General features: G+C 44.8%; 1 protein-coding gene across 2 annotated transcripts in view; it reads right to left on the bottom strand.

Annotated features, from left to right (window-relative positions):
* The window catches only part of CUL9 (cullin 9), a 2,881,018-nt gene that overhangs the window by 533,347 nt on the left and 2,322,161 nt on the right, over positions 1-25,510 (bottom strand). For both annotated transcript variants that reach the window (XM_044060287.1, XM_044060293.1), the window contains exons 30-32: positions 2,024-2,283; positions 1,430-1,805; positions 1,209-1,349 (exon numbers count right to left, since the gene is read on the bottom strand). In XM_044060287.1, coding sequence (XP_043916222.1) covers positions 1,209-1,349; positions 1,430-1,805; positions 2,024-2,283 — 777 coding nt within the window. The remainder of the gene's footprint in view (positions 1-1,208; positions 1,350-1,429; positions 1,806-2,023; positions 2,284-25,510) is intronic.

Genomic DNA, 25,510 nt, shown 5'->3' with positions numbered 1-25,510 from the left:
ATGTTATTCTATCTTCAGGGTGTTGTACATCACAGCAGATGTCCAAAGTATTTGGTCTCTACAATTCTTGCCTATGTAGGGCACCATTTAGAGTCTGTGCTGCTGTCCACAGCTCCATTCTTGGGTGGGTTTGAGATGGAGGGAGGAACCCCACAGAGACACAACAGCATACCAATTCCATATAGGCACTGCCTGGAGGTTAGGATTGAACCTTATACCTGGGAGGTAAGGGGCTTAACCATCATGCCAACTGGTTCAACATTTTAAAACCCACTAACAAAGATCTGCACCAATAAGTTAATTTTGGAGTGCATGGTGGCTCTGGAGCAACACACATCTTACCATTAACTGTGGCAGCCACATATTCAGGCAAATAAACAGAACCATGAAGTGTGTTGCTACTATAAAGTGCAAGTAGTACAGGAGGGCCACAACCTTGACTCCCCTTTTCATCCTTACCAATGACTTCCTCAACTATCTCTGTAAGCAGGAATGACAGGCATCTGGGATTGCACAAGTACACCCTGTCAAAGGCAATCCTCAGAAATGGGTTCAGAGGATTTCGGCCTCTCTAGGGAGGCAGTTCAAGGTCTGCTGTAATTTTCAAAGTATGCACCCTCCAGTTTGTGAAAATGACCTTCAGACAAGAAAGACCAGCCTTACTGGAGTCTCTTAGTATGCCATTTTCTTCTGTATGACTTTTTTCTTTTAAGTTTCCTACGACAATAAACAAATCCTACTAAAAAACAGACCACCACCAAGACTATGTCTTCCTTGTCCAAAGCTTTGGCAATTAAGCACATTTGTTACATACATGCTTTGTGGTGCCTAATGGCAGGGCTAAACTTTGGGTAGAAGAAGCATATGATGAAAAATTATGCAGTTAGTAAGTTAAGGAAGTGAATTTAACCCTAACTGCATAATTTTTCATCACCTCTGGAAGGAAAACAAGATGCAGCTTAAGTATGAATAGTCGTACAATGGAACTAGGGCAGAAAGACTGCACCCTAATGAAGAATGTTGTAAAGTGAAAAGTCAAAAACAGCAATCCTGTATGTTTATCCATGCAGCAAACTCAATACTAAAGTACTCAATGTGCTGTAAAACGGAAGTTGTTGAATGAACCATTTTTATATTCAGTACAAATAATTTGCATAAAAGTGAAACTATAAATACAGCCTATGAAAATAATGTGATTGACAATATACCTTTGCAACTATTTCCTTGTCCACTATAATCTTTAGAATGAAGTTGGTCATTGGCTGTGCAGGGCAATCAGTGATTGGACAGGTGCAGTTCAATGCCAGATTCTGCTCAATCCGTGTTGTCAAGTAACTCTTCCAACAAGTCTACAGAAAATACAAAGCATAGTTAAATCACAGAACACAGTGTAAGGACAAACGTTGATAAGGGATGGGGCAATGAATACCTTGCAGCAGTAGTGCATGCAGCAGAGTGTAGGGATTTGTTCATCATCACTAGAGAGCTGCATCAAGCAGACAGGACAGTGCATGACATTGGATGATGGTGCTGGGTTCTTCACTTTTAGGCCAGCTTCAAGAAGAAGTGATTCTTGATCTTCTAAGTAGCTCTGAATAAGAAGATCCACATTCCATTTGCAGTGGATAAGTAAGTGCTGTGCCTCGTCACTAGACACATTTAAGGCATCCTTAACCTGAGAAACAGTCTGACTCATTAGCTGTCGTACCTCTTCCTGGCTCATTGTGCGTCCCATTGGAAAAAGTACTGCATCTAATGCACCCTCCTCCCCAAAATGGATGGTGGTGCTGGGCTGCCGATCAATTCTAGAAAAGAAAACAAAAACTCAGAGATGACAAATGTGGACTACAGCATTCAACCACAAGCTTTTTTGGGGGGTAGAGTACATCAAAATATGAAACACTAGCCTTTTCAGGAAGCACTAGGTAGGAAGGCATTAAAATATGTGCAAACGAGCTAGTCTGGTTTATATAAATACTGTACAGTTCAGCTGAAATGCCATCTAAAGAAACTGAGGTATTACCGAGAAGATTTTCTTCTGACTTCCCGGAAAGCAGATTTCTTGGTTTCTGCTGATCGGAAGAGGATATAGGCTTGCCCCTTGCGAGGTGTGGCAGGGTTCTTGGAGACGTATTCTAAAATATGAGGGCTATCTTCATTGCGTTGGATGTAGCCTTGGTTGATAAGATGTATAACGCATGACAGCACATCTGTGTTGCTGCAGCCAAAACTGAAGAACTTCTCAGACAGCTTAGATTCACACTTCTGACATGCTTCAAGTACCTAAGCAAAACAAAGGAAAAGTATTTATACTATATCAAAGCACTTTTATAAATCAGTCTTAAATTAAACTTTTGTTACACAATGACTGCTTAAAGAGAGAAAGGTAGCAGAAAAAACCTTAACAATACGGTCAAAGAAACAAAAACAGACCACCTTCCCAACTCCTGTCTACTTTTACATAACAAAAGTGTCAGTACACTATTTACAAATCTATAGAGAAAAGATATTTAGACAAAATGTGACAGAAAAGAATCCAGACACTTCATCTGATTAACAAAATGCAGAATACATGAAATCTTGTAACAGAAATCACGTCTTTGCTAAACAGGTCCATTCTTTCTCCTGAGTAGCTATTTTTAACCTTGAGGTTTCTATCCAAGTGCCTATTTAAAACAACCCTCAGTCTTCAGCTACTTAATTTGCAAGCTCATTCTTAAGAAACATCATCCATGCCATTAAGCAGTATTTACTAACCACTGTATGACTATCCATCCTTCACACATTGCAAAAGTGCAGTTACACAGCAATATTCACCATAACAGACATTCAAATAATAAGATCAACTGCTGCAGGAAATCAATAAGTGACTGGAACAAGCCAGAAGTGGATGCCAGCATTCAAACTACATCTTTTCAGCAGTTAGACATCCCAAGTGGCATGTGGCTTCAGTTGCATACTGTGACCACTAGCAGAAAGCCTGGTTAAAAAAAGGTATTGCTGAGCATTCCACTCTGCTCTTTTTGTGTGATTAAGAAATGGTACATAGCATTATCATTGCAACAAACACTCATGTGAAAGGCTGAATAAGTATTGGAAGCCTAAAACAAGAGCAGTAAAAACATTAAGATAAAATCAAAAATTGCAAAGGGTCAGTAAAAGTACAGTTTTGTACCTACCATAAATGTAGATGTTCGAGTGCGCATACAGCTGCAGTCATCACACTTAGGTTATCCTGCCGTCAGGCGGGTCCTCGGTCAGCCGAATTCCAAAGTCTAGGTCTGGCGTCGGTTGTCGTCGCTTCTTCCCTGACGTCAGTGCGGCAGGGGTATAAAAGAGGCAGCCAACGCCATTTTCTTTAGCTTTTCTTGCTCCAGATGTCAGGTGCCCCCAGAAAGGAAGGCAAAACATGATGTCATGCAAACATACATAAGTAGATAAATCAAAACAATAGCTGCAAGCAAATACACCATAAAGGAATACCCCAAATAGGTTGTATGTAAAAGGTGTTTGTCATAAGTCCTGTCCTAAGAGGGGATGGAGGGAGGGTAACCTGGACTGCAGCTGCATGCGCACTCGAACATCTACATTTATGGCAGGTACAAAACTGTACTATGTTCATCGTGCATACAGCTGCAGTCATCACACTTGGGTAGAATCCCAAAGCTAAGTAAGGGTGGCTGGTACTAAGTGGAATTAGGAGGGGCTAGAATGCCCTGCAGGACTGCTGTGGCAAAGCCCGCTCTAGATTTTGAGTATAGTGGAAGGTGGTAGTGTTTGGAGAAAGTGTGCACTGAACTCCAAGTAGCTGCTTCCAAAATGTCCTTGGTAGGGACCCCCCTGAGGAAAGCTGCTGAGGTAGCTGTAGCCCTGGTGGAGTGGGATCTGATGTATACGGGCACTGATTTTCCATGAAATGAATAACAAAAGCGTATGCAGTGGGCTATCCATTTTCAAATGGTCTGTTTGGAAATAGCCTTTCCTTGAGCACCTGTAGCATAGGACACACAAAGAGCTGCTCAGATTTTCTGAATGACTTTGTTCTGTCCAAGTAATAGCGAAATTGCCTGTGAATGTCCAAGGTGTGTAGTAGCCTCTCTCCTTTGTTCTGTGAATTTGGATAAAAGGTAGGTAAATGAATAGACTGATTCAAAGCCACACTGGATACTACCTTTGGCATGAAGGTAGGGTTGGTTCGTAAGGAGACTCTGTCCTGATGGAAAATGATGAATGGTTGCACAGCCATGAGGGCCTGTAGCTCCAAATCCCTGCGTGCTGAGGTAATAGCCAGTAGGAAGGCTGTTTTCCATGACAAGTATTGTAGCTCTGCTGAAGAAGCCGGCTCAAAAGGAAGCAGTGTCAGCTTCTCCAATACGAAGTTGAGGTCCCAAGCTGGAGCTGGTGGTTTCCGTGGGGGCTTTATATTTTTTGCCCCTCTGAGGAACTGCCTTAATAGAGGATGTGAGAATAAAGGAGGATCCGTATTGTATTGTGCTGAAATGGCTGAAGCGTGGATCTTGATGGAAGAGAATGAGAGGCCACTGTTTAACATCTCAGTTAGGTACTGTAAAATCTGAGGTATATTTATTACCAAAGGATTCTGACCCTTTGCTTGATTCCAGATACAAAATCGTTTCCATTTGGTGGAGTAGGTTTTTCTAATAGAGGGTCTCCTGGCCTCCAAGATGACATCCTGTACCTCCTTGGAGAGGAGAGTTTGTTGGTAAACTAAGGTATTCTCCATGCAGCTAGATTTAGAGTTCTGAGCTGGCTGTGAAGGGTCTTGTAGTTGTGCTGGGACAACAGAAGAGGAACTTGAGGAAGGATCCATGGTGGTGTGTGTGACAGTCTCTTTAGAAGAGGATACCAGTGCTGTCGTGGCCAGTCTGGAGCAATGAGAATAATTTGTGGCCTTTCTGCTCTGGCTTTTAATAGGACTTTGGCCAGTAGAGGTAGAGGCGGGAAGGCAGAGACTGTCGATGTTGTCCAATTGAAAGAGAGTGCGTCCACTTTCCAGGCCTGTGGATGATAGGTCTTTGAGCAGAATTTTTCCAACTGGTAATTTCTGTGGGTAGCAAATAGATCTATGTCTGGCAGTCCCCATGCCTGAGTTATCTTTGAGAAGACTTGAGGATGCAACTTCCATTCGTGTGGGTCTGTCATATTTCTGCTTAAGTTGTCTGCCAGTGTGTTTTCCTTCCCTGGCAGGAATTGTGCCTGTAGTTGAATTTGTAATTCCAATGCTGTGTTCCACAGGGTCATGGCTTGCCTGCACAGGGGGTATGAATGTGTTCCCCCCTGTTTGTTTATGTACCACATGACTGTGGTGTTGTCTGTCCTTATTAATAGCTGGCCTGGATGCAGTAGGTCTTTGAAGGTCATAAGAGCATTTTGTACAGCTAGCATCTCCTTTTGGTTGATGTGTAGGTGCATCTCTTTTTGGGACCATTTTCCCTGAATACACTGACCTGCCATGTGTGCTCCCCAGGCGTAGTCTGAGGCGTCTGTTGTGATTATTTGAGTTGCTTGTGGTAAACAGAAAGGAAGACCTGTGTTTCTTTGGCATGCTTGACCCCACCACAAAAATTAATTTTGAAGGCATGGAATGAGTGGAATAATTGTTTCCAAGCTGTGGCTGTGCTGAGACCATAAGTTTTTTAGGTACCATTGTAGTTTCCTCATATGCAGCTTTGCAAATGGTATTAGTAGGATGCAAAATGCCATGAACCCCAGAGCCTGCAGGATTTTCCTTGCAGTTAGCCTGGTTAAAGTTGCCATTTTGTTGTAGTATTGAGACAGTTGCCCTTGTATGTCTGGCGTAAGGTAGGCCCACCTGGGTTGTTGTATTTAGGCTGGCACCCAGGAAAATTATCTGTTGAGAAGGTATTAATTTTGATTTCTTTTTGTTTACTGTGTACCCCAGGCAGTTTAACAGTTTTATTACAAACGCCAGATGTTGCAATAGAAGGTCCTTTCTGTCTGCTTGGATCAGGCAGTCGTCTAGATATGGGTAGATTTGGATTCCTCATTGTCTGCAGAAGGCAATTACTGATGCCAGGCATTTCGTAAACACCCTGGGTGCAGTAGATAAGCCAAAGCGCAATGCAGAGAATTGATAATGGGTTGAACCTGCAAGAAATCTGAGGTATCTTCTGCAATCTTGTCCGATAGGGACATGCAGGTATGCCTCCTTGAGGTCCAAAGTTACCAGCCAAGACTCCTTGCCCAGCATGGGAAGAAGCTGCTGTAATGTGAGCATCTTGAATTTTGGTACCTCTAGATATGTGTTTAGAATGGATAAGTCTAAGATGGGTCTCCAATCTCTGTCCTTCCTTGGTACCAGGAATAGCCTTGTATAAAAACCTTGACCTTGTTCTTTTGCAGGTACCTCTTGAATTGCTTTCATATCCATGAGAGCGGAAATTTGTCTTTGTGCCTCTGCCCATTGATTTTGTGGCAGGTTTGGCATGCCTCTCATTTTTGGAAGGGTGTGAAAGTGGAACCTGTAGCCTCTTGTCTATAATATCCAGAATCCATTTGTCCTGTGTAACAATGTGCCAGTTTTTTGAAAATAAGGCCAGTTTTCCGCCCAAAGGTGCTGCCATTATATCTTTGTTTGGCAGGCAAAGGGGGAAGTCATTGCATCTGTTTTCTAAATGACTGTGGTCTATCTTCTCCACCTCTGGGGGCTGGTGTTTGCCACTGTCTAGCTCTGTAAGATCCTTGAGATTGTCCTCTACCCCTTGGGCGTCTGTATCTGTCCCTTTGGGGTCTGTCCGTGGCTGGAAAGGACCAATTTTTTGAAGGCCAGTTTCTGCTGAAGCGTGGAGGCTGCACCTGCAAGAAATCTTTAACCGTTTGCATAGATTTTGCTTTTTCCTCCATTTTCTTTAGTACCTCCTCAGCTTTAGCACCGAACAATACATCTTTTTGTAGTGGTGCATCTAATAACTTTGCTTTGACATGATCTGGTAAGGTTTGCTCTTTGAGCCAAGCATGTCTACGTATGACAGACCCTGTGACAGCAGCTCTACATGAGGCCTCTAAAGCATCAAAACCACACTGCAAGGTATGTTTCCCCACTTGTTCTGCTCCATGCAACAAATCCTGCAACTCTTTCAAGTCTGGCTGTTCTGTTTGTGTCATTTTGCCTTTCAGCTGAGATAGAAAGAACTGTTGGTATTTTAACATATGCAATTGACAGTTTAATGCCCTCATGGTTAAAGTGGCTGATGTATACACCTTTTTCCCCCACCTTTTTAATGCTCTAGAATCTCTCTCTGAAGGTAAAGGGTTTTTAGCAGTAGAGGCCTTAATCCCCTTGGGACCCTGTGAAATTGTTTCTGGGTCAGCAGTATGGCTTTTATAGAGGAACTGGTGAGAATCAGGAACCCGGTAATATCTGTCTGGTTTAACAGGGGTTGGAGGTAATGAGTCTGGATTAAGATTGGCTTCTGCGTACACATCATCCAAAATATCTAAGACAGGAGGAATAGCCAGGGGCCTATGCTGGGGGAGTAGTAGAAATTCCCTGAGCCTTTTCTTGGAATCTGAGTAATCTTGGCCTTCCCAGTGGAAGTGCTCTCTCAATGTATGCAGGGTTTCCCCAAAAGAGAAGCCCTCGGGGGGGGGGGGAGAGGGAATAAACTCTTCAGCATCAGAGTCTTCAAATGGGGAATAGGTGTAATCCTGGTCCTCAGAATGGTCTGAAGTAATAGAAGCCTGGTCTGAGGAAGGGTAGTCTTCCCTCCAACCTGGGTATTTTGTCTGGGGGGGGGGGGTTGAGAACCCCTGATGAGAGTAATCAAATCCTCAGCCATTTTAAGCATCTGTTTTTTAGGCATGGGGCCTTGAGAGGGGGTCTGAGGCCCTTGTTTTTTAATTTTCATTGCAGCTTTAGACTTAGTGAAGAATTTAACAGAAGAGGTGGAAGGCCTGAAAACGCCTTCAGAAATGGCAGGCCTCACTGAAATTTCGGTTTCCCCGCCAAGAGTGGCGTCGGTATCTGCAGTGGGAATTGAGACCGAGAATCCTGCAGCCTCGGGTACTGAAGTCGCCGGTAAAATAGTTTCATTGGTAGTCAGGGGCTGCGTAGGTGCCTCGCTGAGAACTGGAGAACCGGTAGTCGGCCTAAGCGTGATCTCAGTACTCGGTGCAGGCCTCGGATGTCTATCCTTATCCTTGCGTTTTTTGCCTAAAATTGGCGTTGGTGTATCCGACGACATGATATAATTAAATTTTTTGCCAAAATAATGAAGGGCGAACTCTGCCCGGCGCTTAATAGTGCGCTTGTTAAATCTAGCACAAAAACGGCAGGCCGAGACGTCGTGGTCTGGCCCTAAGCAAGGTATACAGTAAAAATCCTTATGCGGTATTTGCTTCCCACAAGAAATGCAATTATTAACTTTGTCTGATATCGGTCTGAGGCAAGAAAAGTTTCCCCAACGGGGTACTTAGCTTTAAAGAAGACTTCGGCTGAAATACTGTTCGTAAATCTCAGGAGCTGGCCGACCGGCACTTGAACTGCTTCTGCTTCGGGCACCGCGCGGCAAGAAAGACTGAAGAAAATGGCGTCGGCTGCCTCTTTTATACCCCTGCCGCACTGACGTCAGGGAAGAAGCGACGACAACCGACGCCGGACCTAGACTTTGGAATTCGGCCGACCGAGGACCCGCCTGACGGCAGGATAACCCAAGTGTGATGACTGCAGATGTATGCATGATGAACATCTCTAACTTGCCTCTCACTAAATGGTGATAGTAGAAAAATAACACTACTTACCTTATACATAAACAAAATGCATAAAGAAATGGTGGGGGGAACCAAATAAAACTGTGCCTGGATATGCTTCTGTGGAATAACATGATGCCAGTAAATATCTACCCTCTCAGATTTCTTTTTTTAACACTCCTACACCTGAATCTCTTGCTCATCACCTAACACTCTTTTGTCACTCACTATTTATTTTTTTAAGTCATCTGATTTGCGTAATGCAAAATATAACTGGAATACACATAGCTCTCACAGCTTCCACCAAAAGTGGACTATGCTCAGCTGAATTTTCCAGGTGATTAAAAATAGACAAATAGACTAACAAGCAGTACATACACACAACTCTCAAAAATGGACGGTTTTCTAAACCTGCAGTCAATTCTTCTACACTACTAGAGGGGACACTAAACTTGTAACATTTTGAAAATGTACAAGCTTATACTCACACGGAGGCCTAGCAAATACTTGTAATACACTAAAAAAGGGGGCAGTGGTAATAAGAAGTTATGTACCTACCATAACGTTCCATGTTAGTTGTCTTTTTCTCGCCTTCTTTCTTGCTGGTGGGGTTCGGAGCCGATCCTCGGCACCGACTCGGCCATCTTCATAAGCTCAAGAGCTGCTTACTGGCTCGAGGCCCCACCCCCTATATCCCATGATGCCTGGCGCTAAATACCCAGATCTCGTTTGGTAAACCTAACTACAGACATAATAATAATAATACAGTAAACTGTAGTAGGATGCATGAACCTACTGGAGAGACTGATAGTGAGAAGTAATAGCCAGAGAAGACTCAGCCAGTGATAAAAAAAACATAAGGAACTCTTCTCGGTCTACTAGGATAGGGGGATGGAGGGTGGGATGCAAGAAAGAAGGCGAGAAAAAGACAACTAACATGGAACGTTATGGTAGGTACATAACTTCTTAATGTTAAGTTGTCTATCTTGCCTTCATTCTTGCTGGTTGGGACAGCGTCCCTAGCACCTCAATCCTGGGTGGCTCATCGGAACAGACTCTTCAGAACGGTGGAACCAAAATCAGCTCTGCTCCTGGAGGCCACATCCAGCTTATAACGTGAAATGAAGGTATGAGGATTGGCCCATATAGCTGCCGCACAAATAGTTTCCATTGGCAATCTTGCCTGAAAGGCCACTGAAGTAGCTAGAGCTCTAGTGGAGTGACCTTTTGGTTTAGCAGGAAGCTCTTTATTCCTTAACTGATATACAAATGTAATAATAGATGTCAACCACCTAGATAAGGTTACTTTCGACACCGGTATACCTTGTTTACCCTCAGCATAGGACATGAACAGCTGGTCTGATTTCCTGATTTGCTTGGTTCTATGCAAGTAAAAGCGTAATTGTCTATGAACGTCCAACTGATGTAATTTGTATTCCGCTTTGTTGGAATAATTTGGAAAAAACACTGGTAGGTCAATGGACTGATTCAAATTATTATCAGAAGCAACCTTTGGAAGAAAGGAAGGGTTATTCCGAAGAGAAACTCTATCATTGTGAAAAACTAGGTAAGGAGTACGAACACAAAGAGCCTGAAGTTCAGAAACTCTTCTAGCCAACGTAAATACAACCAGAAGAAGGGTTTTTCAAGAAAGAAACTTCAAAGAACAAGAAGCTGCAGGTTCAAAGGGGGCAGTATCAGGGAAGCTAAAATCAAATTCAGATCCCACGGAGGCGGGGGATCTCTTACTGGGGACCTGAGTAGAGTGGTCCCTTTAAGAAAGGCTTTACAAAGCTTATGGGACAAGATGCTTGCATCAGCTAGGCCCGTATGAAAGTTTGAAATTGCAGCTAGCTGAACTCTAATCGTGGCAGAAGAGGATCCAGCTCGAAAAAGTTCCGCTAGAAATTCTAAAATATGGTGCACAGGGGCTGAAAAGGGATCTATATTCCTGGTCTCTGCCCATAAGGAAAAACATTTCCACTTACTAGCATAAGTTTTCCTAGTGGTAGACTTATGCGAGGATAAGATGATTTCACGCACCGAGTGGGAGATGTTCGGAAGTCTGGCTAAGGTCAGAAGTGGAGCAACCAAGCAGTGAGCTGGAGAGATTAATGCAGCCCGGCCGATTGATGGATCAGGAGGTCTGGAAGTGGGTCCAGGGCTGCTCCAGAAGGTGGTGATGCAGGAACGGGAATCAAATTTGTCGAGGCCAGTAAGGGGCAATAAGGATCATCTTGCATCCCAATGTGGTAGCTTTCTGTATTAGTTTGGGAATCAGGGGAAAAAGAGGGAATGCATAAAGAAGTCCCTGAGGCCAATCGTGAACTAGAGCGTCTCTGGGGAAGTGTCCGGGAAGACGGAGGAGAGAGAAGAAATTGTTGCACTTGCTGTTGAAGGGGGTGGCAAAAAGGTCACAGCAAGGCTGACCCCATTTGCGGAAGATTTTGTCCACCACAGTCTGATTGAGAGACCACTCGTGAGGCATGAGAATTGCTCTGCTCAGCCTGTCTGATATAACGGTGGACTTCCCAGGGATGTGCGCTGCTATCAGAAACTGTTGGGAAGAGATCGCCCACTGCCAAAGTCTGAGTGCTTCTCGACATAAGGGGTAGGACTTGGTTCCGCCCTGCTTGTTGATGTACCATACTACTGACATATTGTCTGTTTGAATTGCAATGGTCCCGGTGGGAAGAGAGTTCTGAAGAGCTTGCAACGCTAAAAGCACGGCCCTCATCTCCAAGACGTTGATATGCAGATGGTACACATGAGGCTGCCAGGTGCCTTAGACTGTTCTGCCCTGAAAATGCTCCCCCCCCCACCCGATCAGGGAGGCATCCGTGGTCACCGTAGCTACTAGAGGAGGAAGAACAAATGGTCTGCCCTGGTGTAATGATGGGGAAACCATGCACCAAACAAGTTGGTTTTTGCATGACTGTGTGATCATTTTCATGTGAGACATTGGGAGTTGCTGGAAGGACCATTGTGTGAACAACATCCACTGAAGAATCCTCATGTGAAAACGTGCGAGGGGGACTAGTATGATAGCTGCTGCCATGAGACCCAATGTTCTTAGGACGAATCTGGCCTGAATTTTTTTGCATCCTAATAAGACCTGCAGATGTCGTCGAATGTCTAACACTCTGTCTACTGGAAGTCTCGCTGTCATGTCCTTTGTATTTAAGTTTGCGCCTATAAAGGTGATAGATTGACAAGGCGACAATGCACACTTTTCAAAATCTATTGTGATGCCTAGTTTGGATGGTGTAGTCTCTGGCTCGTAGCAGGTGATGCCTGGTGGTTGCAGTAAGGAGCCAGTCGTCTAAATATGGAAACACCTGGAATCCTTGCCGTCGCAGGTGAGCGGTAACTACTGCCAAACATTTGGAGAACACCCTGGGGGCTGTGGTGAGACCAAAGGGCAGAGCTCTGAACTGATAATGACTGGCACCCAGCCGGAAGCGGAGGAATCTTCTGGAGCGTCTGTCCATTTTGATATGGTAGTACGCGTCCTGAAGATCTATGGAGCACATCTAATTGTCCTTACCCAGAAAGGGTAAAATGGACTGTAGCGTGACCATTCGGAACTTCGTTCTTTGAACAGACCTGTTTAGTCTGCTGAGATCCAGAATGGGTCTCCAGTCCCCTGTCTTTTTTGGTACCAAAAAGAAACTTGAGTAAATTCCGGATCCTTGGTGGTCTGCTGGGACTGACTGGATGGCTCTTTTTCTTAGCAGTTTTGAAATTTCTTGAACTGCTTGATCCCTTAGATTGTGTGGAACATCTGGAAGGGATTTGTTGGGAATGTGTGGAGTGCGAAGGAAGGGGATTTTGTAGCCTTTGGATATGACAGACAGTACCCATTTGTCTTGTGTTATACTTTGCCAGGCTTTTGGGTACAGCGGTAATCTTCCCCCCGACTGCCTCCGAAGGTGGACAGCTGGGCAGCACTTCAGGGATGCTGGAAGGGCTTGTCAGAGAAAGATTCTCTTTGGCCCTGATTTTGCGGACCCCCTCTGCCCCTAGGGCGACGTCTATTGTTGTTCCCTCCTCTGCCCCTGGAGGGGAACTCTGCACGTGTGTCAGGCACGGCTCCCTGGAGTTTCCAGAACCACATTTTTCCACTCTTCTGACCCTTAGGATACGGTCTTGAAGGAGTGGAAAAGCGGACTCCCACAGCAGAGTGTGTCTTGCCTTCCTGCTCACACCTGGTAAGGGTATCCTTCACCTGTGGTCCAAACAGAGCAGAACCATCAAAGGGGGTGTTGGTGAAAGACGCCCTGAAGGGTTCGGCAAAGTTGCATAACCGCATCCAAGCGTGCCTCCTCAAAGCCACACCTGTGCCTGCGGCCCTACTCGAGCCATTGGCTGCATAAGAGATGAGCCGCATGGAGGAGTTTACTTCCGAATTAAGAGTTGCCAGCTGGGAGGCAACCTTAGCCTGGGCCCCCGCAGCTGATGGATCTTGAAGGGTATCTCCTACTAGCTCTTTAAGGAGATCCCTTTGAAGGCGGGTAAAGTGGCACAAATAGTTCAGCGACCTCATGGAGAAGGTCGCTGAGGAAAACATCCGCTTCCCATATCTGTCCATCGTCCTAGATTCCTTATTAGGGGGATGGACAGATGAAGAAGTTTCAGCCAACTCCTTTTTTGTGGCCGCTGCTACCACCATGGCATCAACGGGAACACCCTTGGTCAGAAATTGCTTGTCTTGTGGGGCAGTAATAAATTTTGTGGGCCTGCGGGGAGTTGGTTCCATTGTGTCTGGAGCTGACCATGCCTTTCGAGCCACCACAGACATCAGTGGATCAAAAGGCGGAGACACCCAGGAGGTGGAGGGTCGGGATCCAAACGCATCCAGGAATACCGACTCATCCTCGGAAGGGTTAAGGGTAGTCCAGTTCCCCCTCTGCCTAAGAATCTCAAGGATGTCTGAGAAAGAGACATCCTCAGAGGGGGATCTCGGGGACCCTTCCAACTCCTCCAAGTCGGTATCTGAAGTGACAGACTCAGGGGAGTCAACATGCTTCCTCTTGCATTTCCTCTTTCGAGGAGGCTCCTCTGAATGAACGGAGAGGCCTCGGAAGAAGAAGATACACCCAATGGGGTGCCCTGGAGCACTTGTTCCCCACGCTTGGGGTCTGGAGGAGGGGCAGAGGCAGGAGCAGGCACCATGGGGGGAGGAGCCGATGAGGCTGACCGTGAGGCTGACTCAGATGCCAGCACACTTCTCATGACTTCGAAGGCGCCTCTTCCCGATATCGGAGAAGGCTCCGGCTCCAAAGAGACTGGAATCCTTCCCGGCACTGAGAGAGATGGCTCCGAAGCCGATGTAGGAGCCGAACTCACCTGCGCCGAAGCTCCAAGAGGGAGAACGGGGTCGAATAAGGGTCCGATGCCACTCGCCCCCTCGGAGCCAATGAGGGAGTCCCGGCGCCCAGACCCTCCAAGGACGGCACCATGGAAGAGATCAGAGCAGACGACGGAACCGAAAGGGGAGGTATCAGTGCCGACAGTCCCACGATCCCAGCCTCAGCATGCTCCGGTTCCGAGCTCAAGGGATGAGTCGAAGGAGGAACTACTGCAGAGACAGGTAGAGCCGAACCCTGATGGGGGGGGGGGGCAGGGCCTGCGATTTTAAAAGCCTGCTCACCACTCTCTCCAAATCATGGTCAGATAGTCTAGACGACCGAGAAGAGTGAGATAGATGACTTCTCTCCGATTGCAGCAAGGGCGACCCCGGAGCCGAATGTATCGACTCTAAGGATGGCGATCTGGAGCGTTTTTGACTCCCTGACGGTTCTGACAGAAGAGTCGGGGCCGACTGGGAGATACGTACTTCGGCTCCAGTCAGAGCTGAAGTTGGCTTGGAGATAGGTACTTCGGTTCCAGCTGGAACCAAAGTTGAAGCAGACGCCACACCCAACGACGGCTCCGAACTGGGAGCCGGCGGCTTCCATGGCTTGGAAGGTTTCACTGACTAAGCCTTGGCCGGTGATCCTTCAGGTTTAAGCAAACCCCTAAGGATAAGCTTATTCCTACGCTCCTGCAGGACTCTTGGACTAAAGGCGTGACACACCGAACAAGAGTCCTGCAGGTGTAGGGCGCCCAAGCAATAGACACAAGAAATGTGACCATCTGTCAGTGACATTTCCTGACAGCATGAGTCACACTTCTTGAATCCAGACACTTTCGTGTCTTTAGACATTCCTGTAAAGGAAAAATCAAATTACAAAGAGTACAAAGGGAAGTAGGTAACTAGAAAAAAACACACAGTCCACACAAGTTACCACACCCTAACAGCGCACACACACTTTATAATATAAGAAAGGCTAAATGGACCTACCAACTACCACAATTTCTAATGTAAAAAAAAAAAATTTTTACTACCTTTAAAAAGGAAACAAGGATAAGCCTCTAACTGAAACGGCTTACCTTAAAGAGGAAAACGGGAGTGGGGGAGGGAGGAGAAAACTCTCGAAGAAGAAAACGAGTTTTCAAGGGGGGATTAAACACTAACAAATACCTACAATACTACAACTATGTATGAACACTAATTATTCTAACTAATAATACAGAACAAGTTCTAAATATATATATCAATAAACTGAAAAAATACGACCTGAGCCAGAAAACGCAACCTCGTAGCAGAAGCGGCAAACGAGATCTAGGTATCTAGCTCCAGGCATCATGGGATATGGGGGGGGCCTCGAGCCAGTAAGCAGCTCTCGAGCTTTTGAAGATGGCCGAGTCGGAGCCGAGGATCGGCTCAGAACCCAACCAGCAAGAATGAAGGCGAGATAGACAACTTAACATCTGCTGTTCTGGTGGATTAAGCCTAAACTCTGTCAGTCAGTCTTGATTCACATACCATAACACAAGGGGCATGCACAACTGGTTAAACAATCTGGAAACAGTCTTCTTCAGAAACAACTGACTCCATTTGCCCTTCATGAATGGCAAAAACAACCAACTGCCTTGTGGTTTACTTGTCTGTATGGAGTCAAACTTGCCTGTGTATATCCAAATGATCTTTACCCTTTTCTTCCCTTTTAGAAATGCAGACAACTTCATAGACTGGTTCAGAGAATGCCTTAGGGGTAAAGAAGGGTTTTGTTCTCAAAGACACACTGACTTTATGGAAAACTGTACAAGCTTCTTAAGTGATCATGGCATGCACTTCAGATATGCTTCTAAGATGATGCAACTACAATCACCAAGAATCTTCTAAGATAAGTACATGAACTCTTCTGAAATGACAGGCTAAGAAAGAGGCAAAAACAACTTTTCAATTACAAAAGTATAAGCACTAAGCTAGAAATACTGGATGTAAAGGGTTCTCAAATGCAAAATTCACTTGCCACACTTTTTCATAGCTATAAAAGAAACAGACAGATCAATGCCCAAACAGAAGGGAACCACCATGAAGTGCACTTTACTGGAAGAATGCAGTAAACCACCATTACATATAGTCAAAACATGCTGCCACATCAGAGGCGAAAAGCAGACAAAATGTCTTCCATGGTACACCAATGAAAAAAAACTTTGGTTGGTTTGGAGATATATGATTTTTCTGATACTAAGCTCCTCAGTAACTTTTAAAACAGATACAATTTCTGCAAACAGTGATGACTAGGATGTATCATGCTAAGTTTGTTGAAGCTGTCAGGCTAACAGAACTGATGTATGGATGCATTACCTAGACTTCAGCTGCATGAACAGTTTGGTTTGCAGTAATAGTTCCATAGAAAAACTTGGTTGTCTTGTCCTGCAAAAAGCCATATGTATAACGTTTCCTTTTTTCCCTTTAGAAGCAACCCTGCGAAGAAAGTGTGATGAAGAAAATCCATATAGAAGATACTGACTCCAAATGATGGAAAATACATTTCGCATGATTCTAACAATAGCAAATTATAGAGCAGATGGTTTAGATTAAATGCAAACAAATTCAATCTTGGAAATCCCCATAACATTTACAAAATGTGTTTTTGTCCAGTTTCTACTTGGGAGATCTTACAGTGCCTGACAATTTGTTTTGCTAATGTAGAATGTGGAAGGCCTAAAAAATTAAATCATCCTGACTGCCAGTTCTGAGGTGATAAAGTACCAACTGTATGAAAGGTAAGACTGTGCCCATCTCGTTTGATTTTTTTTTTTTTTTTTTGCTCTTTTTGCCTCCACTGTCTATCAATAATCAGCCCCTGCTCCTGGCCAATCAACCCATTCATTCCCCATCACTGGGGCAAAGGCAGACTGGGAGGGACTACCATTCTCAGCCAGCCATTGGGGTGGTCTGAGGGATTTTCTTAATTTTTCTTCCCTTCCCTACCACCACATACCTACCAAAGTGGCAGGGTGTGTGCAGTTGTCTGAAGGCAGAAGTTGTTCCCTTACTTCCACAAGCAGCATTCCTTCAAAACAGCCCTACTCCTCCCCTCAAGGCAGGGATTCAGCCACCTAAACCTGTTCCTCATTCCCCACAAGGGAAGTTAGCAGGAAGGCCAAGCCTCTTCACACCCCCCCCCCCCCGATTTCCCAAGTGCTGAGACTGCTAATCAAAGTCTGGTTACCATCAGGGCTGACAGTCTGCACCACGCGAGTCATGGTTCTTCACTTTTCAGTGCTTTCGCTGTTTATTTGTGATGATTTTACACCGAAATACTACTTGATTTTGTTGTCTGCACCACAGAGACATGCCACCACAATTGTTTAAGCATTATATCACTGCTATAATGACTGTGCATACCTACAGCACCCACTGTAGCAGAACTTAGTCATCCATTTAGAACTGGTAGCTTTTGAGCATCTCTTTCAGGTTGGTGTGTCTTCTCCTCTGTACGTGAGATCATAAACCTTACACTTCTGGCTCCTTGAAATGAATCGCTATGTATGTAATCTGAAGGCATCTACAACCATTCTCTCAGCTGGGAATGAAGACGAGAAAGGAAGCATTTTGGTTCATCTTCTTGATTCCACCATTAACTGCCTTTACTATGATTGAAAGCAAAGCAAAATATAATCTTTGAAACAGTTTCTGCAGAATGCTGCAGGATCAGAAGGAAAGGCTATTACGAAGCAGACAATTTCAAAGTGGATAAGCCACTGCATCCGTTTCTGCTACTTACACCATGGTAAACGTGTGCCCAAGGGCATTAGGTCTCATTCCACCAGAGCTGCAGCTACTTCAGCAGCCTTTCTCAGAGGAGTACCAACCAAAGACATTCTAGAGGCTGCTACTTGGAGTTTTGTCCACACCTTCACAAAGCATTATCATTTGCCTGTCTACTCTAAGTCCAGGGCAGGCTTTGCCACTGCAGTGCTGCAGGGCCTTATAGCCGCACCTAATGCTGTTTAGCTCCAGCCTCTCAACCTTAGCTGTGGGATTCTACCCAATGTAATGACTGCAACAGTGAAATATGAAGAACACAGTACAGTTGTGTACACTTACCATAAATGTAGATGTTCGAGTGTATTCACTGTTGCAGTCCAGGTTACCCTCCTGCCATCCCCCTGTCATTCTGGAGTTTATCTTTCCTTCTCTATCTTCTACAACCTATGTGGTGTATTTGCTTGTAGATGAAGGTAAAGTTTATATTGATGCATGTATATATGTACATATATGTTTTTGCTACCCTTTTGGAGGTACCTGACATCGGGGGCAAGAAAAAAGTACAGTTTTGTACCTACCATAAATGTAGATGTTCGAGTGCTAATACAGCTGCAGTAATCACTGATGGGTTCTCTGCCGTCAGGTGGGTCCTCGGTCGGCCGAATTCCAAAGTCTAGGTCCGGCGTCGGTTGTTGTCGCTTTCTCTCCTGACGTCAGTGAGGCCGGAGTATATAAGACACAGCCGACGCCATGTTCTTCAGTCTTTCTTGCCCCAGATGTCAGAAGCCCCCAGAAGGAAGGCAATACATAAATTATATATATATATATATATATATATATATATATATATATATATATATGTGTGTGTATATATATATACATGCAATGCAATATAATCCAAAATCAGTAGTTGCAAGCAAATAAACCATAGAAGGATAACCCAGTCAGGTTGTATGAAGAGGGGGTTAGGTCCCATGCCTTTACCAAGTGGGGAAGGAGGGAGGGAAACCTGTACTGCAGCTGTATTAGCACTCGAACATCTACATTTATGGTAGGTACAAAACTGTACTATGTTCATCGTGCATACAGCTGCAGTAATCACTGATGGGTAGAGTCCCAAAGCTACGCACAGGGTGGTAGGTACTAGCTGGAACTGGGATGAGCCAGAATGCCCTGCAACACAGCAGTGGCAAAGCCTGCTCTAGTTTTGGAATATAAAGGCAGGTGGTAGTGTTTTGTGAAGGTATGTACAGAACTCCAAGTGGCTGCCTCCAAAATATCTTTGGTAGGAACCCCTCTGAGGAAGGCTGTAGAGGTAGCTGTGGCCCTGGTGGAGTGGGATCTGATGCCTGTAGGAACAGATTTCCCATGATAGGAATAACAAAACCGTATGCAGTGGCCTATCCACTTTGAAATAGTCTGCTTGGTAACTGGCTTCCCTTGAGCCCCTACAGCGTAGGACACAGAGAGTTGTTCTGATTTCCTGAAGGACTTTGTTCTGTCCAAATAATAACGTAGCTACCTATGGATGTCTAAAGAGTGTAGCAGCCTTTCCCCTTTGTTTTGAGGATTGGGGTAAAAGGTAGGTAGGTGTATGGCTTGATTTAAAGCTACCCTGGATACCACTTTAGGCATAAATGACGGGTTGGTACGAAGGGAAACCCTGTCCTGATGGAAGATGAGAAAGGGCTGCACCGCCATGAGGGCCTGTAGTTCCGAAGCCCTACGAGCTGAAGTGATAGCCAGAAGGAAGGCTGTTTTCCAGGACAAATATTGCAAATCTGTTGAGGCAGCTGGTTCAAAAGGAGGCAATGTTAATTTTTCTAGTATGTAATTAAGATCCCAGGCTGGTATTGGTTGTTTCCTTGGTGGTCTTATATTCTTAGCCCCTCTGAGGAACTGTCGTAAGAGTGGGTGAGAAAATAAAGGAGGGTCCGTGTTGAATTCTGCAGAAATGGCTGAGGCATGGATTTTTATGGAAGAAAATGAAAGTCCACTGTTCAACAGCTCAGCTAGATACTGTAATACCTGAGGCAAGTTCAGTTTTCTAGGGTCCTGGCCTTTTTTTCTCATTCCAAGAGCAAAACCGTTTCCATTTTGCTGAGTAAGCTTTTCTAGTAGATGGCCTTCTGGCCTCCAAAATGACATCCTGCACCTCCTTGGAGAGTAGGGTCTGTTGCGGTGTTAAGGAATTTTCCATGCAGCGAGATTGAGTGTTTTCAGCTGACTGTGAAGAGTTTTGTAGCTGTGCTGAGTCAGCAGAAGAGGCATTAGAGGCAGGGACCAGGGAGGAGTATGTGTTAGGCTCCTCAGAAGCGGGTACCAGTGTTGCCTTGGCCAATCTGGAGCAATCAGTATCATCTTCGGTCTGTCTTCTCTTGCTTTCAAGAGCACCTTGGGCAAAAGAGGCAGAGGTGGGAATGCGTAAACTGTCCATGCTGTCCAACTGAATGAAAGGGCGTCCACTCTCCAGGCCTTTGGATGAAAGGTCCTGGAACAAAACTTTTCCAATTGATGATTCCTGTGGGAGGCAAAAAGATCTATGTCTGGCCTCCCCCACACTTGGATTATCTCTGTAAACACCTGAAGATGCAACTTCCATTAGTGTGGATCTGTCATATTTCTGCTTAGATTGTCTGCCAGCGTGTTTTCCAATCCTGGCAAGTACTGTGCTTGAAGTTCGATTTGCCATTCCAGAGCCAAGTTCCAAAGAGTCATGGCTAGTCTGCACAAGGGGTATGAATGTGTTCCTCCTTGTTTGTTTATGTACCACATTACTGTGGTGTTGTCTGTTCTTATCAGTAATTGTCCTGGATGCAGAAGGTCCTTGAAAGCTGTAATTGCATTTATTACTGCTAGCATTTCTTTTTGATTGATGTGAAGGTGCTTTTCCTTTTAGGACCATTTGCCCTGAATGCACCTGTCCGTCATGTGCGCCCCCCAGGCGTAATCTGAGGAGTCTGTTGTGATGACTTGGTTTGCTTGAGGCTTGCAGAATGGGAGGCCTGTGTTTGCTTGACATGCCTGGGCCCACCATAGAAATTCCTTTTGCAAACATGGAATTATTGGTATTATTGTTTCCAAACTGTGACTGTGTTGAGACCATAGGTTTTTTAGGTACCATTGAAGTTTCCTCATATGCAGCTTTGCACATGGGATTAAAAGAATGCAAGATGCCATGAAGCCCAGAGCCTGCAGGATTTTCCTTGCAGTAAGCCTGGTACATTTTGCTAGTATTTTGAAGTACTGAGTTAGTTGCCCCTGTTTTTCTGGCATAAGATAGGCCATCTGAGTGTTTGTGTCCAAGTTGGCACCCAGGAAAGTTATTTTCTGAGATGGTGTTAGCCTGGATTTCTCTTTGTTGATTGTATATCCCAGAGAATGCAGTAACCGTATTACATAAGCCAGATGTTCCAGAAGTATGTGCTTGCTGTCCGCTTGGATCAGGCAGTCGTCCAAATAAGGGTAAATTTGTATCCCTTGAAGTCTGCAGTAAGCAATCACTGATGCCAGGCACTTTGTGAATACTCTGGGCGCAGTAGATAAGCCAAAGGGCAATGCAGAGAATTGATAGTGGACTGAACCTGCAAGAAATCTAAGGTATCCTCTGCAACTTTGTCTGATTGGGACATGCAGGTATGCCTCCTTGAGGTCCAATGTTACCAGCCAAAATTCCTTGCCCAGCATGGGAAGAAGCTGCTGTAATGTGAGCATCTTGAATTTTGGTACAAGTAAAAATGTGTTTAGGATAAGTCCAAAATGGGTCTCCAGTCGGTTCCTTTCCTTGGTACCAGAAAAAGTCTTGAATAAAAACCTTGACCTTGTTCGTGAGTAGGTATCTCTTGTATAGCTCTCATGCTTATGAGCTTTGAAATTTGTAGTAGTGCCTCTGCCCTTTGACTGTGTGGCAGGTTTGGCATGCCTCTCATTTTTGGAAGAGTGTGGAATTGAAATTTGTAGCCTCTGTTTATAACGTCCAGGATCCATTTGTCTGTTGTGACAATATGCCAATTTCTTGCAAATAATGCTAGCTTTCCTCCCAAAGGTGCTGCCAGCTGAGACCTGCTTGGCATGGAAATGAGGGAGTCATTGGGTTTGTTTCCTGTATTGTTGTGCACTGTCTTCGCCACCTCTTGGTGCTGGAGTTTACCATTGTCAGCCTCTATATGATCCTTGTGATTGCCCTCTGCCCCTTGTGCGTCTGTATCTACCTCTTTGGGGCTTGTCAGTGGCTGGAAAGGACCAGTTTTTTGAAGGCCAATTTCTGCTAAAACGTGGTGGTTGGACCTGTAAAAAAGCTTTGACAGTTTGCATAGATTTGGCTTTTTCTTCCATTTTCCGTAATATCTCCTCAGCAGTAGTACCAAACAGCACATCCTTTTGTAAAGGAGCATCTAGAAGTTTAGCTTTCACATGATCAGGCAAACTTTGTTCCCTAAGCCAGGCATGTCTACGAATGACTGATCCTGTAGCAGCCACTCTACTTGAGGCCTCTAGGGCATCATAGCCACATTGTAAGGTGTGTTTACCCACTTGCTCTGCACTATGCATCATATCCTGTAACTCCTTCAAATTTGGTTGTTCAGGTTGAAACATTTTATTCCTTAATTGTGATAACAGGAACTGTTGATATTTAAGCATATGAAACTGACAATTTAAGGCCCTCATGGCTAGGGTGGCCGAGGTATATACCTTTTTTCCCCACCTTTCTAAGGATCTTGACTCTCTTTCAGCAGGAAGTGGATTCTTGGCAGTAGAGGCCTTCAATCCCTTGGGGCCTTGAGAAATGGTTTCAGGGTCAGCATTATGGCTTTTGTAGAGAAATTGGTGAGAGTTAGGAACTCTGTAGTACCTATCAGGTTTGACTGGTGCAGGAGGCAGGGAATCCGGGTTAAGGCAAGCCTCCGAATAAACATCATCAAGTATGTCCAAAACAGGAGGTATCGCCAGAGGCCTGTGTTGAGGTGAACAAAAGAAATTCCCTAAGTCTTTTCTTGGAATCGGAAAAGTCTTGGCCTTCCCAATGGAAGTGTTCCCTTAAAGTGTGCAAGGTTTCCCCAAAGGAAAAATCCTCAGGAGGAGATACAGAAGGAATGTACTGCTCTGCATCCGAATCTTCAAAAGGGGAGTAAGAGTGTTCCTCTACATCAGAATGTTCTGATAAAATGGAGCCCTGATCAGAGGAGGGAAAATCTTCCTCCACTCTGGGTCTCTTGTCTGGGGGGGGGGTTGAGAACCCCTGATAAGAGTAATTAAATCCTCAGCCATTTTAAGCATCTGTTTTTTAGGCATGGGGCCTGAAGAAGGGCCCTGTGCAACAGGCCTCTTGGGATGCCTGGCTGCTTTGGATTTAGTAAAGGTCTTAATAGAAAAAGAAGATGAGGGTCTAAAGACACCATGGGTGGAAGTGGACCTGTCCACATTAGGAGGCTCAACATTAGCAATGGCTTTGGTGGTTGTAGTCTGGGAAAGGGCTGGGGTACCTGCGGTCTCGGGTACAGAGGACACCGCCAAAGGAGTGTCGTCAGTAGTCAGGGACTGCAAAGGCGTCTCGCTGAGAACCGGACCACGTGTAGCCGGTTTTGGCGTGGTGTCGGTGGGGACCGCGGACCTCGCGTGTCGGTCCTTGTCCTTGCGTTTTTTGGACAAAACGGTAGTCGGAGTCTCAGACGACATTTTATAATCAAAGGCTTTACCAAAAAAGTGTTGGGCGAACTCCGTCCGACGCTTAATAGTGCGTTTATTGAAAGTAGCGCAAAAGTGACAGCCCGAGACGTCGTGGTCTGGGCCTAAACAAGGTATGCAGAGGGAATGGAAATCCTTATGTGGTATTTGCTTCCCACAAGAAATACAATTATTAACTTTTTCTGACATCGGTCTGAGGCAAGAAAAGTTTCCAACGGGTACTTAGCTTTAATGAAGACTTCGGTTTCCAATTTTTTCGTAATTCAGGAGCTGGCCGACCGGCACTTGCGAACTGCTTCTGCTTCGGGCACCGCGCGGCAAAAAAGACAGAAGAACATGGCGTCGGCTGTGTCTTATATACTCCGGCCTCATTGACGTCAGGAGAGAAAGCGACAACAACCGACGCCAGACCTAGACTTTGGAATTCGGCCGACCGAGGACCCGCCTGACGGCAGAGAACCCATCAGTGATTACTGCAGCTGTATGCACGATGAACATCTAAAGAAAATGGCATCGGCTGCATGTTTTATACCCCTGATGACCTGACGTCATGGAAGAGAAGACAGCAACCGATGCAGGACCCAAGACTTTGGAATTCAGGCCGACTGAGGGCAACCTGCCAGCAGATTACCCAAATGTAATGACTGCAACAGTGAAACACGAAGAACATCATATTTGCAGTGAAATGTTTTTGATGAACAATGTCTAGGAAAATATGTTAGCTGTACCATGTCCTGGAGAACAGAGATGCCTGTTGTTCTGATATCCAACAGAACTACTGAAACTCTTTCAATGACAGGGGTACATGGCTAATTTCTGAATGGTAATCGTGATATCGTGGTTTTGAAAACAGTGCACAGTATTCCAAAATGGCAGAAGGCATCTCTGCAAAATTAAGTTGAATACAAACTTCCAGTTATGGGCAAATGTGAGTAAGCATTAGTCTTTGGTGAGGCAATACTAGCGCCAGGTGCTTACACCCTGGGCTCAGTAAAAGACCCAAAAGGCAAACAGGTGAATGGCTAATGGGAGTTCCCACACAGAATCTGATGGCATTATGCAGATAAATAACTTACATGCCCAGTGCTGCTAATACGGCATCTCATACCATAATGGTACCAGTTAATATGCTGTCAATATCCTGTACTTTTTTTCTCATCATTTTTTTAGGGTTCACATATCTTGAAGTAATCACCACTGATACTATTCCAGATTCTTTCTAGTTCCAACAAAAGTAACTTTCTCTTTCTGAGAAAGGTACTAGATTAACAGAATGAACATTCATAAAGTGTAAAGTAACAGGCAGCGTACCTCAGACAGTCCCACTTGATTATTTAGTACAGAATGGATGGGTCCTGGAGTTAGTGTGGCACAAACAGTCTATTATAAATAACCAGCTAACACACTGTCCACGAAACACTTGCTTGTTGTAATGCGGCACCACTTAGTTGTAAAATGGAAAAGATGTTCCCTTGGAGTACAGAAAAATCAGGCAGGGTAAAACTGATGATAGCTTTGCCAGTGACTGCTACTGTTTCTTGTGGTCCTGGTACTTTCTACTGTTGGCCTTGTTGATATGTGACCTTCTGTTATGGTTAAAATGCAGCTGCTTGACTTGCTTCCAGTTAAAAAAAAAGCCAAGATATTGTGGGGGCATTTCCTAAAGTCTTGTTAATATAAGTAAGGATTATTTTTGAATGGAATTCTACCTGCCTTTTAATTATTTCAGAACTAACACAGGAACAAATTAGTTTGTACCTGATATCCTAGGGAAACAGTTATATACAAAGCCAAGTATGCCTCCTATTAACAGTAGCAGAAGCTCTACAAGAGGCATCGGCTGTATTACACTGTCATTCATATCCCTTTACTGTAGAGTTCTTAGCCTTTAAACCACCATCAAAATATTTTCAGCCAGATCATCATCTACTTGCAAACAGTGTGCACTAGCGGGGTCTAGAAGTTAATAACTGTGACACACAATAT

Source organism: Protopterus annectens, chromosome 1.part0 (genome assembly GCF_019279795.1).
Source record: "Protopterus annectens isolate FY-2018-M chromosome 1.part0, PAN1.0, whole genome shotgun sequence".
Taxonomy (NCBI): domain Eukaryota; kingdom Metazoa; phylum Chordata; order Ceratodontiformes; family Protopteridae; genus Protopterus; species Protopterus annectens.
This window is presented reverse-complemented; position numbering and strand designations above follow the sequence as displayed.